This window comes from Trachemys scripta, chromosome 1, assembly GCF_013100865.1.
Source record: "Trachemys scripta elegans isolate TJP31775 chromosome 1, CAS_Tse_1.0, whole genome shotgun sequence".
Lineage (NCBI taxonomy): Eukaryota > Metazoa > Chordata > Testudines > Emydidae > Trachemys > Trachemys scripta.
The window spans coordinates 313,557,487-313,574,686 of NC_048298.1; the positions used below are offsets into that span (position 1 = coordinate 313,557,487).

Consider the following 17,200-nt stretch of genomic DNA (forward strand, 5'->3'; position numbering starts at 1 on the left):
AATGTGGTTCCTATTTTCAAGAAAGGGAAAAAAAGTGATCCGGGTAACTACAGGCCTGTTAGTTTAACATCTGTAGTGTGCAAGGTGTTAGAGAAAATTCTGAAAGAGAAACTAGTTGAGGACCTGGAGGTTAGTGGCAATTGCGATAAATTACAACATGGTTTTACAAAGGGCAGATCGTGCCAAACGAATCTGATCTCCTTCTTTGAGAAAGTAACGGATTTATTAGATAAGGGAAATGCGGTGGACCTAATATACCTGGATTTCAGTAAAGCGTTTGATACTGTACCCCATGAGGAATTATTGGTTAAACTGAAAAACATGGGGATCGATATGAAAATCCAGAGGTGGATAAGGAATTGGTTAATGGGGAGAATGCAGCGGGTCGTATTAAAGGGTGAACTGTCGGGTTGGAGGGAGGTTACTAGTGGAGTGCTAGGTTCGGTTTTGGGACCCATTTTATTTAATTTATTTATAACTGACCTCGGGACCAATTGCAGGAGTGGGCTGATAAAGTTTGCGGATGATACGAAGGTGGGAGGCGTTGTAAATTCGGAGGAGGATAGGGATATCCTGCAGGGAGACTTGAATGAGCTTGTGAATTGGAGTATCAGGAATAGGATGAAATTTAATAGTAAAAAGTGTAAGGTGATGCATTTGGGGATGACTAATAAAAATTTTAGTTACAAGATGGGGACGCATTGGTTAGAAGTAACGGAAGAGGAGAAGGACCTAGGGGTCCTGGTAGACCGCAGGATGACTATGAGTCGACAATGCGACGTGGCGGTGAAAAAAGCCAATGCTGTCTTGGGATGCATTAGGCGAGGTATATCTAGTAGGGATAAGGAGGTCCTGCTTCCGTTGTACAAGGCGCTGGTGAGACCTCATTTGGAGTACTGTGTGCAGTTCTGGTCTCCCTTGTTTAAAAAAGATGAACTTAAACTGGAACGGGTGCAGAGAAGGGCCACTAGGATGATCAGAGGAATGGAAAACCTGTCGTATGAAAAGAGACTAGAGGAGCTTGGGTTGTTTAGTCTGACAAAGCGAAGGCTGAGGGGGGATATGATTGCTATCTTTAACTATATTAGAGGGATTAATACGAGGGAGGGAGAAGAATTATTCCAGCTTAGTACTAATGTGGATACGAGAACGAATGGATATAAACTGGCCGTGGGGAGGTTCAGGCTTGAAATTAGACGAAGGTTTCTGACCGTCAGAGGGGTGAAATATTGGAACGGCCTTCCGAGGGAAACGGTGGGGGCGACGGACCTGTCTGGTTTTAAGATTAAGTTAGATAAATTTATGGAGGGAATGGTTTAATGGTAAAACATAGTAGTCAAGGAAAACCAAGAAATGGTAGGTAAATTGTATAATGGCTGACAGGGGTCAGGCTGGAGACTCTTGCCTATATGCTCGGGGTCTTACTGATCGCCATATTTGGGGTCGGGAAGGAATTTTCCTCCAGGGCAGATTGGCTGAGCCTCTGGAGGTTTTTCGCCTTCCTCCGCAGCATGGGGCAGGGATCTCTAGCAGGAGGGTTTCTGCCGTTTGAAGTCACCTAAAACAGGATTGGGGACTTCAACAGCAGAGTCCAGGGAAGGGGTAGGGACGGTTTTATGGCCTGCAGCATGCAGGGGGTCAGACCAGATGATCATAATGGTCCCTTCTGACCTTAAAGTCTATGAGTCTATGAGTCTATGAGTCCACATCAGCATATTAGAAAGGGAAAATCCTGCATTTGTAGGCGAATGGACAAGATGATTTAATAGGTGTTTTCCATTTCTAATTGCTATGACTACATTTAGCACTTGTCATCTCTTGATAAAACATTATTTGTCATTTGGGCAACTGGCTGAATTTTTACCCATTTAGCTTCACTGGATCCTGTTTCATCAACAGGCTGAATTAGGCTGAGACATGTTGTGTAGTATAAAGTCTCTGATGGAAGATCAGACTAAATGAAGGTGGCGGGGGAATTTCAACATGACAAAACCTTGATCTGGCATACAGGCAAGTGTGACGTGGACAGAATCAGTGATGGTAGCCAGTCTGTATTTTCCAAAGCGCAGAATGAGCTGAGATTGAGTTGACTTTATGGAGAAAAGGAATAGCCTCAAACTCAAAAATTCTGTAGCATTCGCTGCTGTCATATTACCAGTTTCACTACATCTTGTGCTTTGTAAATTATCGTAGTCACATGCTTCTATCATGCTTTGTATACAAACAGAATCTACCTATTTAAGGTTTTACATAGCCCACATGACAGTAGTAACGGTGTGCCTAGTGGACCTATGACGGTATCCCACATAAATTATCTTATTGTTTTTAAGGGAAGTCAGATTCCATGAACTGGCCATTTTACAGGCTCATATTTGCCATTGATCAAATACTTCTCTAAGGCCAGCATTTTCAACTGGTTTTCAGTTGCTGTGTTTTCAGGTACATCTCAACTTGGTAGCCAAAACCTGGGATCCAAATCCATTTCTGAAAATATGTCTGTAAATAATTCTGATCTGTACTGAGACCCACTACTATCACGATCCCAGCAACAAAATTGTTGTTACAGTTTTAGACTAAAAATTAAAACGAATAAAGAAACCCAAAACAGGAACACGTTAGTAAAATAATATACTCCACATTGTTGTTGTCTTATGAATCAAGATGGTAAGTTTGCTAAACAATTGATGTGCTAATGAATTAGTATAGACATTAAAATTATGCAATTATTTTACTTTAAGACAATCCATCTGTTCTCAGAGCTTGTCATTTAGTGTCGCTTTGTCTGACAAAATAAAAGGAAAGTAATTATCCTATCAAAGGCGAAAAAAGTAGGTCAGTGTAAGTTATTGCAAAGTAACGAAATAATGCTGAGTTGCTTCTTCACAATACTTCCCACAGCATCTGTAAATATGCTGAGAGCATGTTTATATAAAGATCTAGTTTCTAAGCCCTTAGTGGGACCACAGATGCCCAAACCAGGACTTCTTGGAATGAAGAAATAAACCAGCTGTGTAAGCATGTTTACTTTGCAATGACAAGGACATTCTGACTTGTCCACAAGAGGTGATTCACCAGTTTAGGTCTATAAAAGTAAAGGTATTTACACTCTAAAAATCAGAGTTTCAGAACCCAAGAATTCAGCATGATGCATCCAAGCCTTGCAGCTGCCTTCCTTTTTTTGCTGGGCTTGTCATATTGTTTGACACTGCCTATTCCCCATGAAGACAGTGATGAATTCACAACAGAAGACCTCCAGTTTGCAGAGGTACAGTATAAAATCAATCTTCACATATTAAGGTTGGCTGTTTGATTGCCTTTGTTCTTATGTTTGGAAACTGGAAATATTATTTTATTTTTTTCCCTAGCGCTATCTAAAGACACATTACAACCTACGTTCCAGTCCTGCTGGCATAAGGAAGAAGAATGCCAACTCAGTGGCAGCCAAACTTCGAGAAATGCAGTCTTTTTTTGGGCTGGAGGTGACTGGCATATTAGATGAAGAAACATACGAGCTGATGCAACAGCCAAGATGTGGTGTCCCTGATGTGGGGGAATACAACTTTTTCCCTAGAAAACTAAAATGGTCAAAAAATAATTTAACATACAGGTAAAATTATAATATTTAGTGTTATTGTTTCTTATTTTCAAGTTATCCTGCTATATAGTTGTTCAACAGCCATTATATTGTATATTAGGTTGACAAGCTCAGCAAGAAGAAAGGATAGTCTAGACTTTGTAAAAATCTCATGTTGCAGTTTTAAAATCTATATGGCACTGATCGATAGCTCATGGAAGTCAATGTGAGTCTTACCATTAACTTTAGTGGGCTTTGGATCAGGCCCTACCTAAATTTTGTTAATGAACTCAGTTATCACACTATGATGCCATTAAAAAGTCACTATTTGCCAGAAACCAAAGAGTGGTAAACAAGAGAGAAAGAGAGAGGGCTATTTTCCCTATGTATTGAATATGGAAATAAAAGTGGTATCTCTGATAATGCTATGTAGTAAGTTGTTAACAAACATTGTTTTTAATGATGACCACTGTATCTCTTTAATGTCCCCTTGATCATGTATTTGATGAATGGTCAGGTGCATGAGATATTTCATATCTCTTCAAAATACTTATAAAAAATATACTGAATAAAGTCCCATATTATCTATACAAAATATCTTAATAAAGAACATACTTTTAGTTTCCTGGGGTTTCTCTAGTGCATATAATAATGGCAACAAACAAACAAACAAACAAAAATCCCAAACTATTAGGTCATTATCTTTCTGAATAATACCGATGGATGGAAATGTACATTTTTATTTTTGGAGCACTATACATTAATAATCCAGCTTTTGAGAAATGGCTGTCTCCCAGTCAAAAGTAGGTTTTCATGGAGGTACATTGAAAAGTTCTTTGGTCCTGCAGAAAGGTTAATTGAAGATATTTTATCTGATTGATAGAATTGTGAATTACACTCGAGATCTGACACGTGCTGAAGTGGACAGAGCATTCAAAAAGGCATTCAAGGTTTGGTCTGAAGTGACACCACTGAACTTTACTAGAATTCGTAGTGGCACAGCTGATATCATGATTTCCTTTGGAACTAAAGGTAACAGAGAAAGATTACTTTTTGGCAATTTAATTATATTTTCACCTGTTTAAAAATTAGATGTAAATGCTGTCGGTATTTTAAATGTTGCTTTGTAGAACATGGTGACTTTTATCCCTTTGATGGACCTTCTGGATTACTGGCTCATGCTTTTCCTCCTGGACCAAATTATGGAGGAGATGCCCATTTTGATGATGATGAAACCTGGTCAGCTGATTCCAGAGGTAACATAAGTTCTAAAGATCACTTTAACTAGAGCTGGGTGCACTATTTGTTTCAAATAATATTGGTTATGAATTTTGTCCCTTTTGGATAGCAAATCATTCACAATCTCATCCTGATTTCATAAAATGTATTTGCTATTCAGAATATTTGCCAGATACTTTGGATAGATAATTTTCACCCTATATGTTGTTTGTGAATGGTTTGCATTGACTGCTCCCTATTTGTTTTTTATTATTCATGTTGTGTGACTGGTTACTGAAGTCACAGGGAGCTGTTTTTAATCCCTTATTGTAGATAGGAGCATGGTACACATCTTGCATGAATTATGGACAAAACAATTATTTGTGTTAAAATTTGGAATTTGCAACTCTCTTCTAGAATTCCTGTCAGTTGTCTGAATACAACAGAATAATGAATCACATGACCCATGAACCTAGAGAAACAAGGCTGTTTGGGTTTTTTAATATTCAAACATCTCATTGTTTCACTTGCAATTTGAGGGTGTCCAGCTTGGATCTCAGACAGATGGTGTGACCCCCAGTAGAGCCAGTGGGAGTTGTAGATACTCACCATATCTGAAAATCAGGCCACTTTTATGAAGTTTGAAAATATTTGCCCTTGTCTGCACAAAGAGCCATTTTTTGAAAAATGGATCCAGTTGTCACTAACATTTTTTCAACTGCAGACACTGTTTTTCAGCACCGTGTCATCTAGCTTTGCTGGGAACAGATTTAATTGATCCAATGCTGGAAATAGCATTGATGGTCAATGGACTATCTACACTAGGGATGGAATCCTGGCAAAACTTCCATTAACTTCATTGGACCAGGATTTCACCCTACAACTTCAAACATTGCTAAGATGGTTGAGTTGAACTGGGGTTGGTGATAGTGGGAAAATTTTCAAATACAATTTAGTGTAAGAAAAAACGTAAGGGGCTCAGGCTATTAGGTCTTTACTCAAACAAAATTCCCATTGTCTTGAATGAAGACAGCGGGATTGGTTTGTGTATCTCAGCATCCCCATCTGTAAAAAGGAGTAATAATATTTAGGGTTAATTATTTCATGTATGTTCACTTCTTAGAAGATGCAGAGATCTATATAATTGTTTTGTATCATCAGTGCAAAAAAGCCATTGTGAAAGAGGATCAGGCAATAAACTGCATTCAGATACAGGTATATAGTATTTTTGCTTTTGCTTTGCTTTCTTATAGGATACAACTTGTTTCTTGTGGCTGCCCATGAGTTTGGTCACTCTTTGGGACTTGAGCACTCCAGAGACCCGGGAGCTCTGATGTTCCCTATTTACACCTACACTGGCAACACTGGGTTCTTGCTTCCTGACGATGATGTGCAAGGGATCCAAGCTCTCTATGGTTTGTCTTCCTTTTGCCATTTTATCCTAGAATGTACATGCTGCACTGCAATTTAGCTTAGGGCTAGCAATCTGCTGCTGGTGTCCCTATTGCTCAATGGTCAGTACCATGGTAAATTAAGATAGAAACCCTGGATCCTGGGAACCAGGCCTCAGGGTCAGAAGACACCCACATTTAACAGTCAGGCAGAAACTGAAGCAAGCAGTGTCAAGTGCACAGGTGATTGCTGCTAACTGATTACCTGTTATAGTGGACTTAAGGTCCCTGAGCTGTCTTCCATGGGAGGATGATTGAAGACTATGAAGTAGGAGAAACAGAAATGCCCATATGAGAAACCTTGGGAGGAAGCAATCTTCTCAGAGGCCCTAAAGACATGGTGTCAATGGCACCCATTTAGTTTTAACCACAAATATCTTTGCAACATAACTAAACCCCAAAACGTAGGGACATGATTTGCCAGAGGAAGAATAAGAAGGGAAAGCAAATATCATTAGTCCAGACAGTTTGTCCTTGATGGTTGTATTCATTCTGGCACTGGTGGACTCTTCAGTGTCCCATTTAGTACATAGTTATCTTACATGGAAGAAGTACAAAAGCAGTCAAAGCTAAGTTATAATTTATGGTTACAGGCGCAGGAGACAGAGATCCCAACCCCAAACATCCTAAAACTCCAGAGAAATGTGATGAAAATTTGTCACTTGATGCAATAACAGAACTTCGAGGAGAAATGGTGATCTTCAAGGACAGGTGAGACAACAATAAATGTTGCAGTGTATGGTTTACACATATGCTTCTTTTGCTGTATAGGGCCCAGCCAACTCACTACTAGAACTACACTTGGTACAACATTTTTAATTTCCATTACTTTATCATTTGTTTCTGAAAATATAATTGATTAGTTCTTTTTCTATCTTCCAAGAAATCTGCTAACTTTCTCCCTTGGAGGTTAATCTCTTTTACTAAGCACAACTAAAATAGGTTGTGAAATTAACAGAAATGACTGTAAGAGCTATATAGCATATCACATTTAAGCAGCCTTTATAACATAAATATGGGCTTGATTCCCTGTCACACTGGTGACAATCAAGAATTCCTGGAAGTCAATGCAGTTATATTGATGTGAAACGGGTGTGAATGGGGGTCAGTCTTCACATGATCAAGCAGACATATTTACTGTTTCATAGGATTGCACTGGATTTTCGCCAAAATTCAGAAATGATTTAATTTTCTGTGCAAAATTGCACTGCACACAGCAATCTTACATGGTGCACTGCCACGTTTATCTGTATTTTCTCTTCTTAAGGGAAGAAAGTTGGACAAAATGAAATCAAGATATCAGTTTTTTCTTTCCTGTGAAAGTGTTCATGTTATGAACGAGCTAGGTAGTTTGAACCATCATGGCTAAGAGAGGAGATGGAGGTCTATAAGATTCTCCTTGAATTAAAATGTGCCCCACATTATAGAAAAAACTGAGAACCCCAAATTAGTTAATATTTGTGAAACACTTTGAAAACAATACCATGCCATACCATGAAGAAGATGATAAAAAGTCCATTTTCTCTTTCTAAATTAGGTTCTTCTGGCGCCTACATCCTCAGATGGTTGACGCAGAACTGGTGTTAATTAAGTCATTTTGGCCAGAACTTCCAAACAAGATTGATGCTGCCTATGAAAACCCCATGAAAGATCATGTGTTCATATTTAGGGGTAAGCCTTTTGCAAATGGCAGAAAAGTAGAAGTATCTTAATCAGTCTAATCTAATAAAGCTAATTAGGGTTAAATCCTATAGTCCTCACTCAAACAAAACTTCCATTGGTTTCAGCCCACGCGACACTACAAGATCTTCAATGGACTGGAGAGTGCAGAATTTAGACTAGAAGGTTAGGTCCTCATCTGGTGTAATGGCTTCATTTTACACCAGGTGAGGATCTGGCCCCATATGATCTAAGTCACATAAAACTAATAATGTCAAATAATAACAATGTAATCATTATTGCTGGGGTTTACTCTTCTAATACCTTTCCATTGATGCTTATAAAAGATTAACATTTTGTCATCATTATTTATAGGCAAGAAATTCTGGGCTCTGAATGGCTATGACATAGTTGAAGGTTACCCTAAAAAAATATATGAATTGGGATTCCCCAGAGAGATGAAAACAATAGATGGGGCTGTCCACATTCAAGACACTGGCAAGACTCTCTTTTTTACTGAAGACAAGTACTGGAGGTATGTTAGAGAATTACTAGTTCTTATTTTCAATTCTGCCAAGTTTAATTGTATACAAAAGGGCCAATTTTTGTGTGTGACAAAGGGTTGTAAGTTACTGCTGCCCTAAACCAGCAGCAGATTTGACCCACTTGGTTCTAGTTTTCTTGTGCTGGCCAATGAGTTGGGCATAGAGCCAATGTTCCATCCATCCCCTGACACTTTCTGCCTACCTGCTCCAATGACAGCCATGCAGCACCATCACCCCTATATACCTAGGTACAATCTAGCTTTTCAATTCTGTAGTTTATTACCCAGCCTTTAAAAATTTACCTTTATTGTTCTTGTACCAGCTGAGGTTGTGTTTCTGGTATAAGGAGGCCTGGAGAATTGAACTCATACTCACCATTTCATTTGGCATAGACAATCTAGTGACTTCCAGCCACTCACAACTTGAGTATCTTTGAACAAACTGAAGGACATAAATCCACACCGTGTAGTGGTCAAAGCATAGGGGTTTATTACACACAGCGCTGGCGGAGTGTCACCTGGCTTATTAGGCTTAGAGACACTGTCAATCAATTGATTACAATGAAATATATAGATTTTCCATGGGCAGGGGAAAGTGACGGGGTAGGCAGTTCCACACCCTGGGATAGGTTTTGCAGCAAAACAAGATAGCATATTAGCCAATGGTTAAACGGTTACATAATGTCTCCGCCCATGGTCTCAAGTTAGCAAGTTAACATTTAATTAATACTTTGATAAATGTTATTAGTATAAAATATATATGTTGAATTCTGATTTGGGGTCCATAGGAATGGAGCAACTCGTTTGATTGTCCAACAGGTACATTCCTAGGGGTTAAAGCAAAGAAACAGTGAAAGGATATGGTAATACCGATTGTCTCCTTTATGTCTTAAGGCAGGGCATTGGTCCCTGGGAAGGGAGGTGGAAGGATGCCATATCATTATACTGACGTGCCAATTTTCATAAACTCAAGGTTGGATCTGTGGGAAGACTGTTTTCCCTTCAGGAGAAACACAATAGGAACAGGGATCCTTTGTTCAATTTGAAACATTGGATGAAACATAATTATTCAGTTATTGCTTCAACATCTGGCATTTCTACTGACCAAGCATATCTTAGCAAAGGCAATGTTGTCTTGTTTATTCTGCTTTCTCTTAGCTAATCACTATTAGCTAGGCCTCTGGTCTCTTAACCAAACTCTGGACTTTGGGTCTGAAAGAGAGCTGGCCCAATCCATATACCAGGTTGTTATATAAAATGCACATGGATTTTAACCCTTCAGTACCTAAAGGCGATAGGACATTTGTCAGATTGCAAGTCATGCAAGTTCATTGAATTTGTATTTTTTCCATGTTTAACATAGCTATGATGAAGAAAACCAAGTTATGGAAAAAGGCTACCCCAGACTGATAGAGGAAGAATTCCCAGGAATTGGCAATAGAGTGGATGCAGTCTACCAAAAAAATGGTATTTTTTCCCTTTCATAACTATCAATAGAGCTGGTCCAAATTCAGAATTTCCAGCATATACAAATTTCCTTCCATCCCAAATCAAAACAAAAAGTTGAAGTTTTCCTGTGAAATGAAATTTCTGAAAAAAAAAATCATTTTGGAAATTTTGAAACAACCTTATCCCATATTGTTTAAAAATATTTCATTTTGATCTTATAGAAACATTAAATTTCAAGTAACATAATCTATAAAAATCAGACCAATAAAGTTGAAACAAAGCACTTTGATCTTATAGAAAGGAAATGTTTCAATGATTCTGTCAAAATTTTCAATGCAATCAATATGTTCTCGTGATAGTCATTCAACATCTTCTGATGGAAAAGTGTTCCATTTGAAAATTTTCAGCCAGCTGTAATCACCATGTATTATTTCCTGATATTTTAAATTGTTTTCTTCCTTTTTAATTGTACAGTGCTTTAATATATTCAAAAGAGTGAGTTTGGTGGGCAGGTTTTAGGATTTTGTAAGAGGGAAACTCAGAAAGGAAGGTGAAGTATCTTTTCCAGAACCACCCAACAGATCTCTGGTAGAACCCTGGGTCAGAACTCAGCATCAGAACTCTACACAATGTGTCCATGTTTCTGAGACCAGACTATATTGTCTCTAAATAGCATTTGAAAATCAGGGAATTAAATAAATGAGTAACCACATGATTTTCACAGGCATATGCTATGTAAAAAGAGAAGAACTGAGTTTCTGAGCATCCAAATATTGACCGGTAGGACCAATTTAAGAGCCAGAATGAGGCCAATTTGAAAATTTAGCTCAGTTTCAAATAGCAAATCATTCAGCTGAATAAATTTAGTCTGAAAATCCAGGATTTCTTTTTATTTGAAGTAATACTTTTAACAAACCTCCAAATGATATTAATTTCTGATTGCAATTCCTTTTAACAAGTCTTTTCCCCCGTAGGTTACATCTACTTTTTCAACGGACCACTGCAGTTTCAATATAGCATCTGGAGTAAAAGAATTGTTCGTGTCTTGAAAACTAACTCCATGTTCTGGTGCTAATCGCTTTCTACTTGGGTACCATGCTGCAGGCTGTAGAACAGCCTACAGCAAATGGAAATATTATTGTGGGAATAGGGATTTATAGAGAATGATTCTGTGAACAAACTCTGTTTATCTACCACCAAAGCTATACTGTATATATGGGAACTATATCGCTTATGTCAGTCTGGAACTGAATTAATTTAATAGGAGGAGAGAGAAGAAAATGATTAGCATTTCAAGGGACATTAGACCATTTAAAATCAATGCAGAACTAAACCAGATCCCCCCTACAAGATGCTGAATGCATCCTGTGAGATTGCAAGTACAAACAACTCCAATCATTTGAGGGTGCTTAGCATCTTGCAAGAGGTTCTCGGCACCTCTCAGGAACAGACCAGTGGTGACTGCTATTTAAGTAATTAGGGCTAATCTTGCAGTCCTTACCTTAGGAAAAAATCCATTAGATCATTGGGATTTCATAGGTGTAAAGAATGGGTCAGGACAGCAGGATTGATACCAGGAGTGTGGAGACACCAGCTTAAGATATTGGAGTTATGGAATATGAAAATGTTTTCATACTGGCATGTCCCCATGGAAACCACTGACCATGGCATCTTTACAACAAGCCCGAGTGAGGATGGCGAAACAGCAAGATGCCTAAACTATGCTCAGAGGAAACCATTAGCCTGAATGACACTGTAGAAGCCAGGAAGAGATGGCAAACACCAAGAGTTATGAGATACTCAGGGAAGGAGGCTGTGATCTAGCACTAATATAGATCAATTGAGAGCACCCCAGGCCTGATCCACCCCTGCTGTAAACTGATGCAGCTCCACTGATGTTCATTGGAGTGATGCCGATTTACAACAGCTGAGAATATGACCATCCATTTCAAAATAATGTTAAAATGACGCCTTTTGGTGTTTTAAAGTCAAAGTTTTTCACCCATTTTATATTTATTTCAATTGTTCCAGTGCCTACGAGTCCACTGTTTTTTCAGTCAACACAAACAATGCATGACTATGTTTACTTTTCAACTTTAAAAGGTATTAAATAAATGGAATGAATTAAAGTGAATTTTGAGTCTTATTCAGTAATATGGACTAGCGCATGCCAAAAAAGGCAAAAGAGTATTACAGTAGAACCTCGGAGTTATGAACACCAGTTATGAACTGACCAGTCAAACACACACCTCATTTGGAACTGGAAGTACAAAACCAGGCAGCAGAAGAGACAAAAAAAAGAAAAAAAAAAAAAAAAGGCAAATACAATCCAGTATTTTGTTAAATGTAAACTACTAAAAATGAAAGGGAAAGCAGCATTCTTCATAATAAAGTTTAAAATGTGTAGTAAGTTGTAAACTTTTGACAGAACAACCACAACATTTTGTTCGGAGTTATGAATATTTCAGAGTTATGAACAACCTCCATTTCCGAAGTGTTTGTAACTCTGAGGTTCTACTGTACAGGGAATTTACAAAAGGAATCCGGTAACAGAACTTGTGGTTTTTAATTACTTTTTTTACCCATAATTTGATTTTTCATTAGAATTCCGTTTTCCCTTCACAATTTATTAAAACAGTTTTCTTTATTGTGCAAAAAATATTCAGTGTTGGCCCCAAAATAAGTAGAACAAGAACCATGTATAAATTGATTGATTGCACAGAATACAAGCAATGACAATTACTAGTAAATTACCTTCTAGCTTGAATGATAAATAAAGAACAAATAACTGTTACTAACACTTTACCTTCAATGGTCCCTTGAAATACGTGTTAACTACTCATGTTAAACAATCTGTTCCACCTTGTATTTAGCTGTGACATGCTGATTACCTTTCCCAGATTGAAGAAGAGCTCTCTGTATGCTTGAAAGCTTGTCTCTCTCACCAACAGAAGTTGGTGCAATTGAAGATATTACCTCACCCACCTTGTCTCTCTAATATACTGGGATCAACTCAGCTACAACAGTGCATATAATTTAAAACGCTAGTTATTTTTCCTCTTGTTTAACTGTACTGTTCTTCCTTTATAGCTATATGTCCTGCACTGGAATATCCCTTTTCCCTCATACCACTGCTTTTCCTCTTTCTAGCTACAGTCCCTTTTCCTACTATCCCTACTGTTTCTATTATTTCTGTTTTTCCTGTCCCTTCTGACATGGACTTTCTCCCTTTCAGCCTCTCCAACACCACAACTCAGCTGCCTGGGTCCCTATTCACTGCCCTCCTTCTGTGTCCCTTCTTTTCTAGTGCCAGTTGCTGCCTCACTTGCTTCTGGCCTTTCTCTCCCAGCACTGTGCAGCTTCTCTCCAGACTCCACCAGCCATTTCCACCACTGGCTTTTTGGCCTGCTCGCAGCAGCGCTTTGGGGGGGAGAGGAGAAGCTGCTGCTGATTTTTTTCTTTTCCTCTTTCCCCCCAAAACCATCCCGGGCTCAAGCTCAGCCTGCTTCAACAGTCTCTGAGTCCTTGGAGTTCTCCAGACCCCTTGCTCCCAGAGCAGCTGTTTCAGACTTCCCACATTTTTAACTCCCCCTCTTCCACACACACATTGTAAACACCATAAGGCTGCTTCTGAGCAGCCAATTTATGCTGCTTCCTTCCTTTGTTCTCCTGATCCAACAGCCTCCAGAACAGCTGGGGCATTACAGAAGTGGGAGAGTCTTCATCTCAAGATGGAATGTCTTTCTGGAAGATATAGTTTAGTCAGACACAAGTTATTGGGCTCAATACAGGGGTTACTGGGTGAAATTCTATGGCCTGTGTTGTACAGGAAGTCAGATTAGATGACATAATGGTCTTTTCTAACTTTAAAATCTATGAATTTATGAAGAGCAGGCCCTTTTTCCACACACTAGGCCCAATCTTACCAGAATTAAATATGAAAAGCAATGCTTGGGAAAAGGACAAAGTCAAATACTTAAAGGAAGCACAAGAAAAGATCCGATTGAAGCATGATAGATGCCAAAAACAAACAAAAAATTCAGTTAAAAAAAATCAGTCCCCCCCACATAAATCTGAAATATCAGTAAACCCCCTTAGAAAAAGGATATCTAGTTAAATGCTTACAATAAACAGCAAACAATTAAGGACATCCCATCCCATAAAAATCTCTGTCCCCCATCCCATAAAAATCACAAATGGGAGTTCATGACTTGAGAGGATCAGAGACAACCATAGCCCCATGTTAACAGCAACCATAGAGTTGTTAGGATAATGTGACGAAAGACTGCCCTGGCCTAGTGACCTAGCAGCATGCTCTTTACTGCCACGTAGAAGACCAGTGCAGGACATATAGCTATATAGTCATGGAGACACTGAGTGTAAACTTTAGCTTTATGTTAATGGTATTAATAAATAGCTTTGATGCAGCTTGACTTTAAGTCTTGATAGAGTGAAGTAACCTTTCACCCAGGTTCCCAGATGCGGTGACAGTTCTGCATATTCTTATATTATTTAAGAGGCCTTGTCCATCTTGAGGAAGTGTAAGAAGGAGACGTCTGAATGGGTGAGGAAGTACTTTTGTAAGACAAAGGACAAAGGACATGAGTTGTGACCAGGAAGATGACAGGCCCTGATAGTCAAGAGACCACTGAAAAGTCTCAGCTGTTCAGCTAAGCACACAGGGTTGAGATCATCTTGATAGAGTCATCACTTCCTATTAGTGCCTCAATGTTCCTTATTTGGGAAAAACACTGGTGGACATGATTCAGAAACAGGACCCTAAAAGGAAAACCCCAAAAGTGGCCAAGATTCAGAATGACAACACCTGAAGAGACTGGAATGAGGGGGTGCTTAGTTCCCTTTGATGGACACCCAGCCAGCCAGTTAGCTGTAAAATCCCTCTTGGTAGCTATTCTCTACTTGCTTTACCTGTAAAGGGTTAAAAAGTCCCCCAGGTAAAGAAAAAAAAGTGGGCACCTGACCAAAAGGGCCAATGGGAAGGTAGAACTTTTTAAAATTGGGAAAGAAACTTTCCCTTTGTCTGTTGGTCTCCGGAAAAGGAGACAGGGAGCAGCAATACTATAAGCAGGAATGCTGTGTAAAACTTGAACCAGGTAAAAGAATTCATCTTCCATACCTAGAAGAAATCATTGGACAGGGCATATTTAAATAGACTTGATTAGGTTTATTTCTGTTTATTTTTTAAGGCTTGTGGACTCCTCTGTGCTAACCCCAGATGCTTTTGTTTGCTGGTAACCTTTAAGCTAAACCCCAAGAAAGCTATTTTGGGGGCTTAATTTTTGGAATTGCTCTTTTAAAATCTAGCAAAAGCCTAAGTTCCAGATGTATTTTCTTCCTTTTTGATTTTAATAAAATTTACTTTTTTAAAGAACAGGATTGGATTTTTGGTGTCCTAAGTGGTTTGTGCATGTTGTTCGATTAGCTGGTAGCAACAGCTAATTTCCTTTGTTTTCTTTCTCAGCTCTTCCCCAAAAGCAGGGGTGAAAGGGCTTGAGGGTACCCCACAGGGTGGAATTCCCAAGTGCTCCTTCCTGGGTCCAAGGGTTTTTTTGCATTTGGGTGGTGGCAGCATTTACCAAGCCAAGGTCAGAGAAAAACTGTAATCTTGGGAGTTTAATACAAGCCTGGAGTGGCAAGTATTAATTTTTAAAATCCTTGTGGGCCCCCCACTTCTGCACTCAAAGTGACAGAGTGGGGATTCAGCCTTGACAGTGAGTATACTCTGTAAAACCATGTATCACTAGACAAAGGTTCTGTTCTATAGATCTAATGCATACTAGAGCCAGTGAACAGAGAGATATAATTACATGAGAAACATAACTGTTTGCAGCACAGTTCCACTCACAAAATAAAACTGAGACAAATAGAACTGATATAACAAATATACTGGACTCATTGAAAATCAGCAACGTTCTGGAAAGGCAACAACTGGGTAACTGCTGAGTTGTGGTCTGATATATGGACCAGTTATTAAGAAAGAAAATAATTTTAATTTAAAGGAGATTTTACAGTTAATATACTAAATGCAAAACTGCTACAGAGCCAGTAGATGGCAGTGGTGGTTCTTTTTCTCAGAGGACAAGGACCGAAATAGTAAGTGGGAGTGTTGTGAAATCAATAAAATGCATGTGTTGGTAAGAGTGGTGCAGCTGATTAGACAATTACTGCTCATTCCTAGAGAGAGATGGTCTTTTATGGGCTCCAGCAAGGAAAATTGCCTGAGTTTAGTGAAGCTACTAAACAACTGCAATGGATATGATATAATGGCTACAGTCTGCTGGAGAGTGGATCTACATGAAGGGCTGCAAGCGGATGTCTGAGGGAATGAGGGGGGATGTCTAGGCAGCAGCTGTCAGATGCGTAAAAGGACTGGCAAGTCCATTTAGTTTTTCAATCCATTAATATCCCTTCCTTTTTCAATACCAGTGCCAGGCAGTTGTAAACAATGTATTTCCTAAGCAGTATCAGGAATATCGTAATCTCTGAATTTAACCCCATTACGCACACATAGACAAATGTTCCAAGTCCATAGCTACAGGAGGGTGCGACAGTGTGTAGGCTGCAAGCCTTATGTCTACAGAAAAGATTAAAATTAACCAGTCCAGGGAGCAGAAGGACATTGACTGCTCTGTTAAGAGAAACCCTCCCAAAATTTACATCACCCAGCCCATTGCTGCTGTACACATGGAAGCGTAGGTCATTATTCCTTTTGCAGCTCTTTATTGGCCGAGCAGAAGTTACAGAATCTTCTACAAATAATGCTAACTGGGCCTTTCGTGCTAATTTACAGCCTTCCACACAGAAGATGGATGGAGGAGTATTTTGCTCTAAGAGAAATATTTCAAGGCAAGGCAACTGAGTAAAACATGTCATTTTCTTACTTATATGCTATCTATCCAAGGTACTTATATGTCCCCATTACCATAGCATCAGGGCTCCTCGCAATCTTGGTTGTATTCATTCTCTCACAATAGCCAAGTGCTGTAATCTGAATTTTACAGACAGGGAACAGAAGCACAGAGAGGCTACCGCCCAGATCTTCAAAAGGTATTTAGGTGCCTAGTGCTATTGATTTAAGTGGGAGTCAGACCTCTGAATATCTTTGAGGATCTGGGCCTATGTGATGAACACAGAATTCAACCTGGGTTCCTTAAGTCCTAAGTTAAAACTATAGCCATGGCAGAATCATCTTCATATGTTATATTAATTATATTACTATTATTTGGTAAGTGCACACTGGTTTTTAAATTGTAAATGCCCTAAATCAATGGTGGGCAACTTGCA

General features: G+C 39.0%; 1 protein-coding gene across 1 annotated transcript; it reads left to right on the forward strand.

Annotated features, from left to right (window-relative positions):
* Positions 1-3,091: 3,091 nt before the first annotated feature.
* Positions 3,092-12,029, forward strand: LOC117871169 (collagenase 3-like). Its single transcript, XM_034758876.1, has 10 exons — positions 3,092-3,265; positions 3,366-3,607; positions 4,458-4,606; positions 4,705-4,830; positions 6,046-6,207; positions 6,837-6,954; positions 7,781-7,914; positions 8,278-8,437; positions 9,810-9,913; positions 10,870-12,029. The coding sequence occupies exons 1-10, from the start codon at positions 3,143-3,145 to the stop codon at positions 10,968-10,970; spliced, it is 1,419 nt and encodes a 472-aa protein (XP_034614767.1). The 5' UTR covers positions 3,092-3,142; the 3' UTR covers positions 10,971-12,029.
* Positions 12,030-17,200: the final 5,171 nt, after the last annotated feature.

Coding starts and splice junctions, on each gene's coding strand:
- LOC117871169 (XM_034758876.1), top strand. CDS start 3,143: ATGATGCATCCAAGCCTTGCAGCTGCCTTCCTTTTTTTGCTGGGCTTG. Junction 3,608..4,457: donor AAAAATAATTTAACATACAG/GTAAAATTATAA, acceptor TCTGATTGATAG/AATTGTGAATTACACTCGAG. Junction 9,914..10,869: donor TGCAGTCTACCAAAAAAATG/GTATTTTTTCCC, acceptor TTTCCCCCGTAG/GTTACATCTACTTTTTCAAC.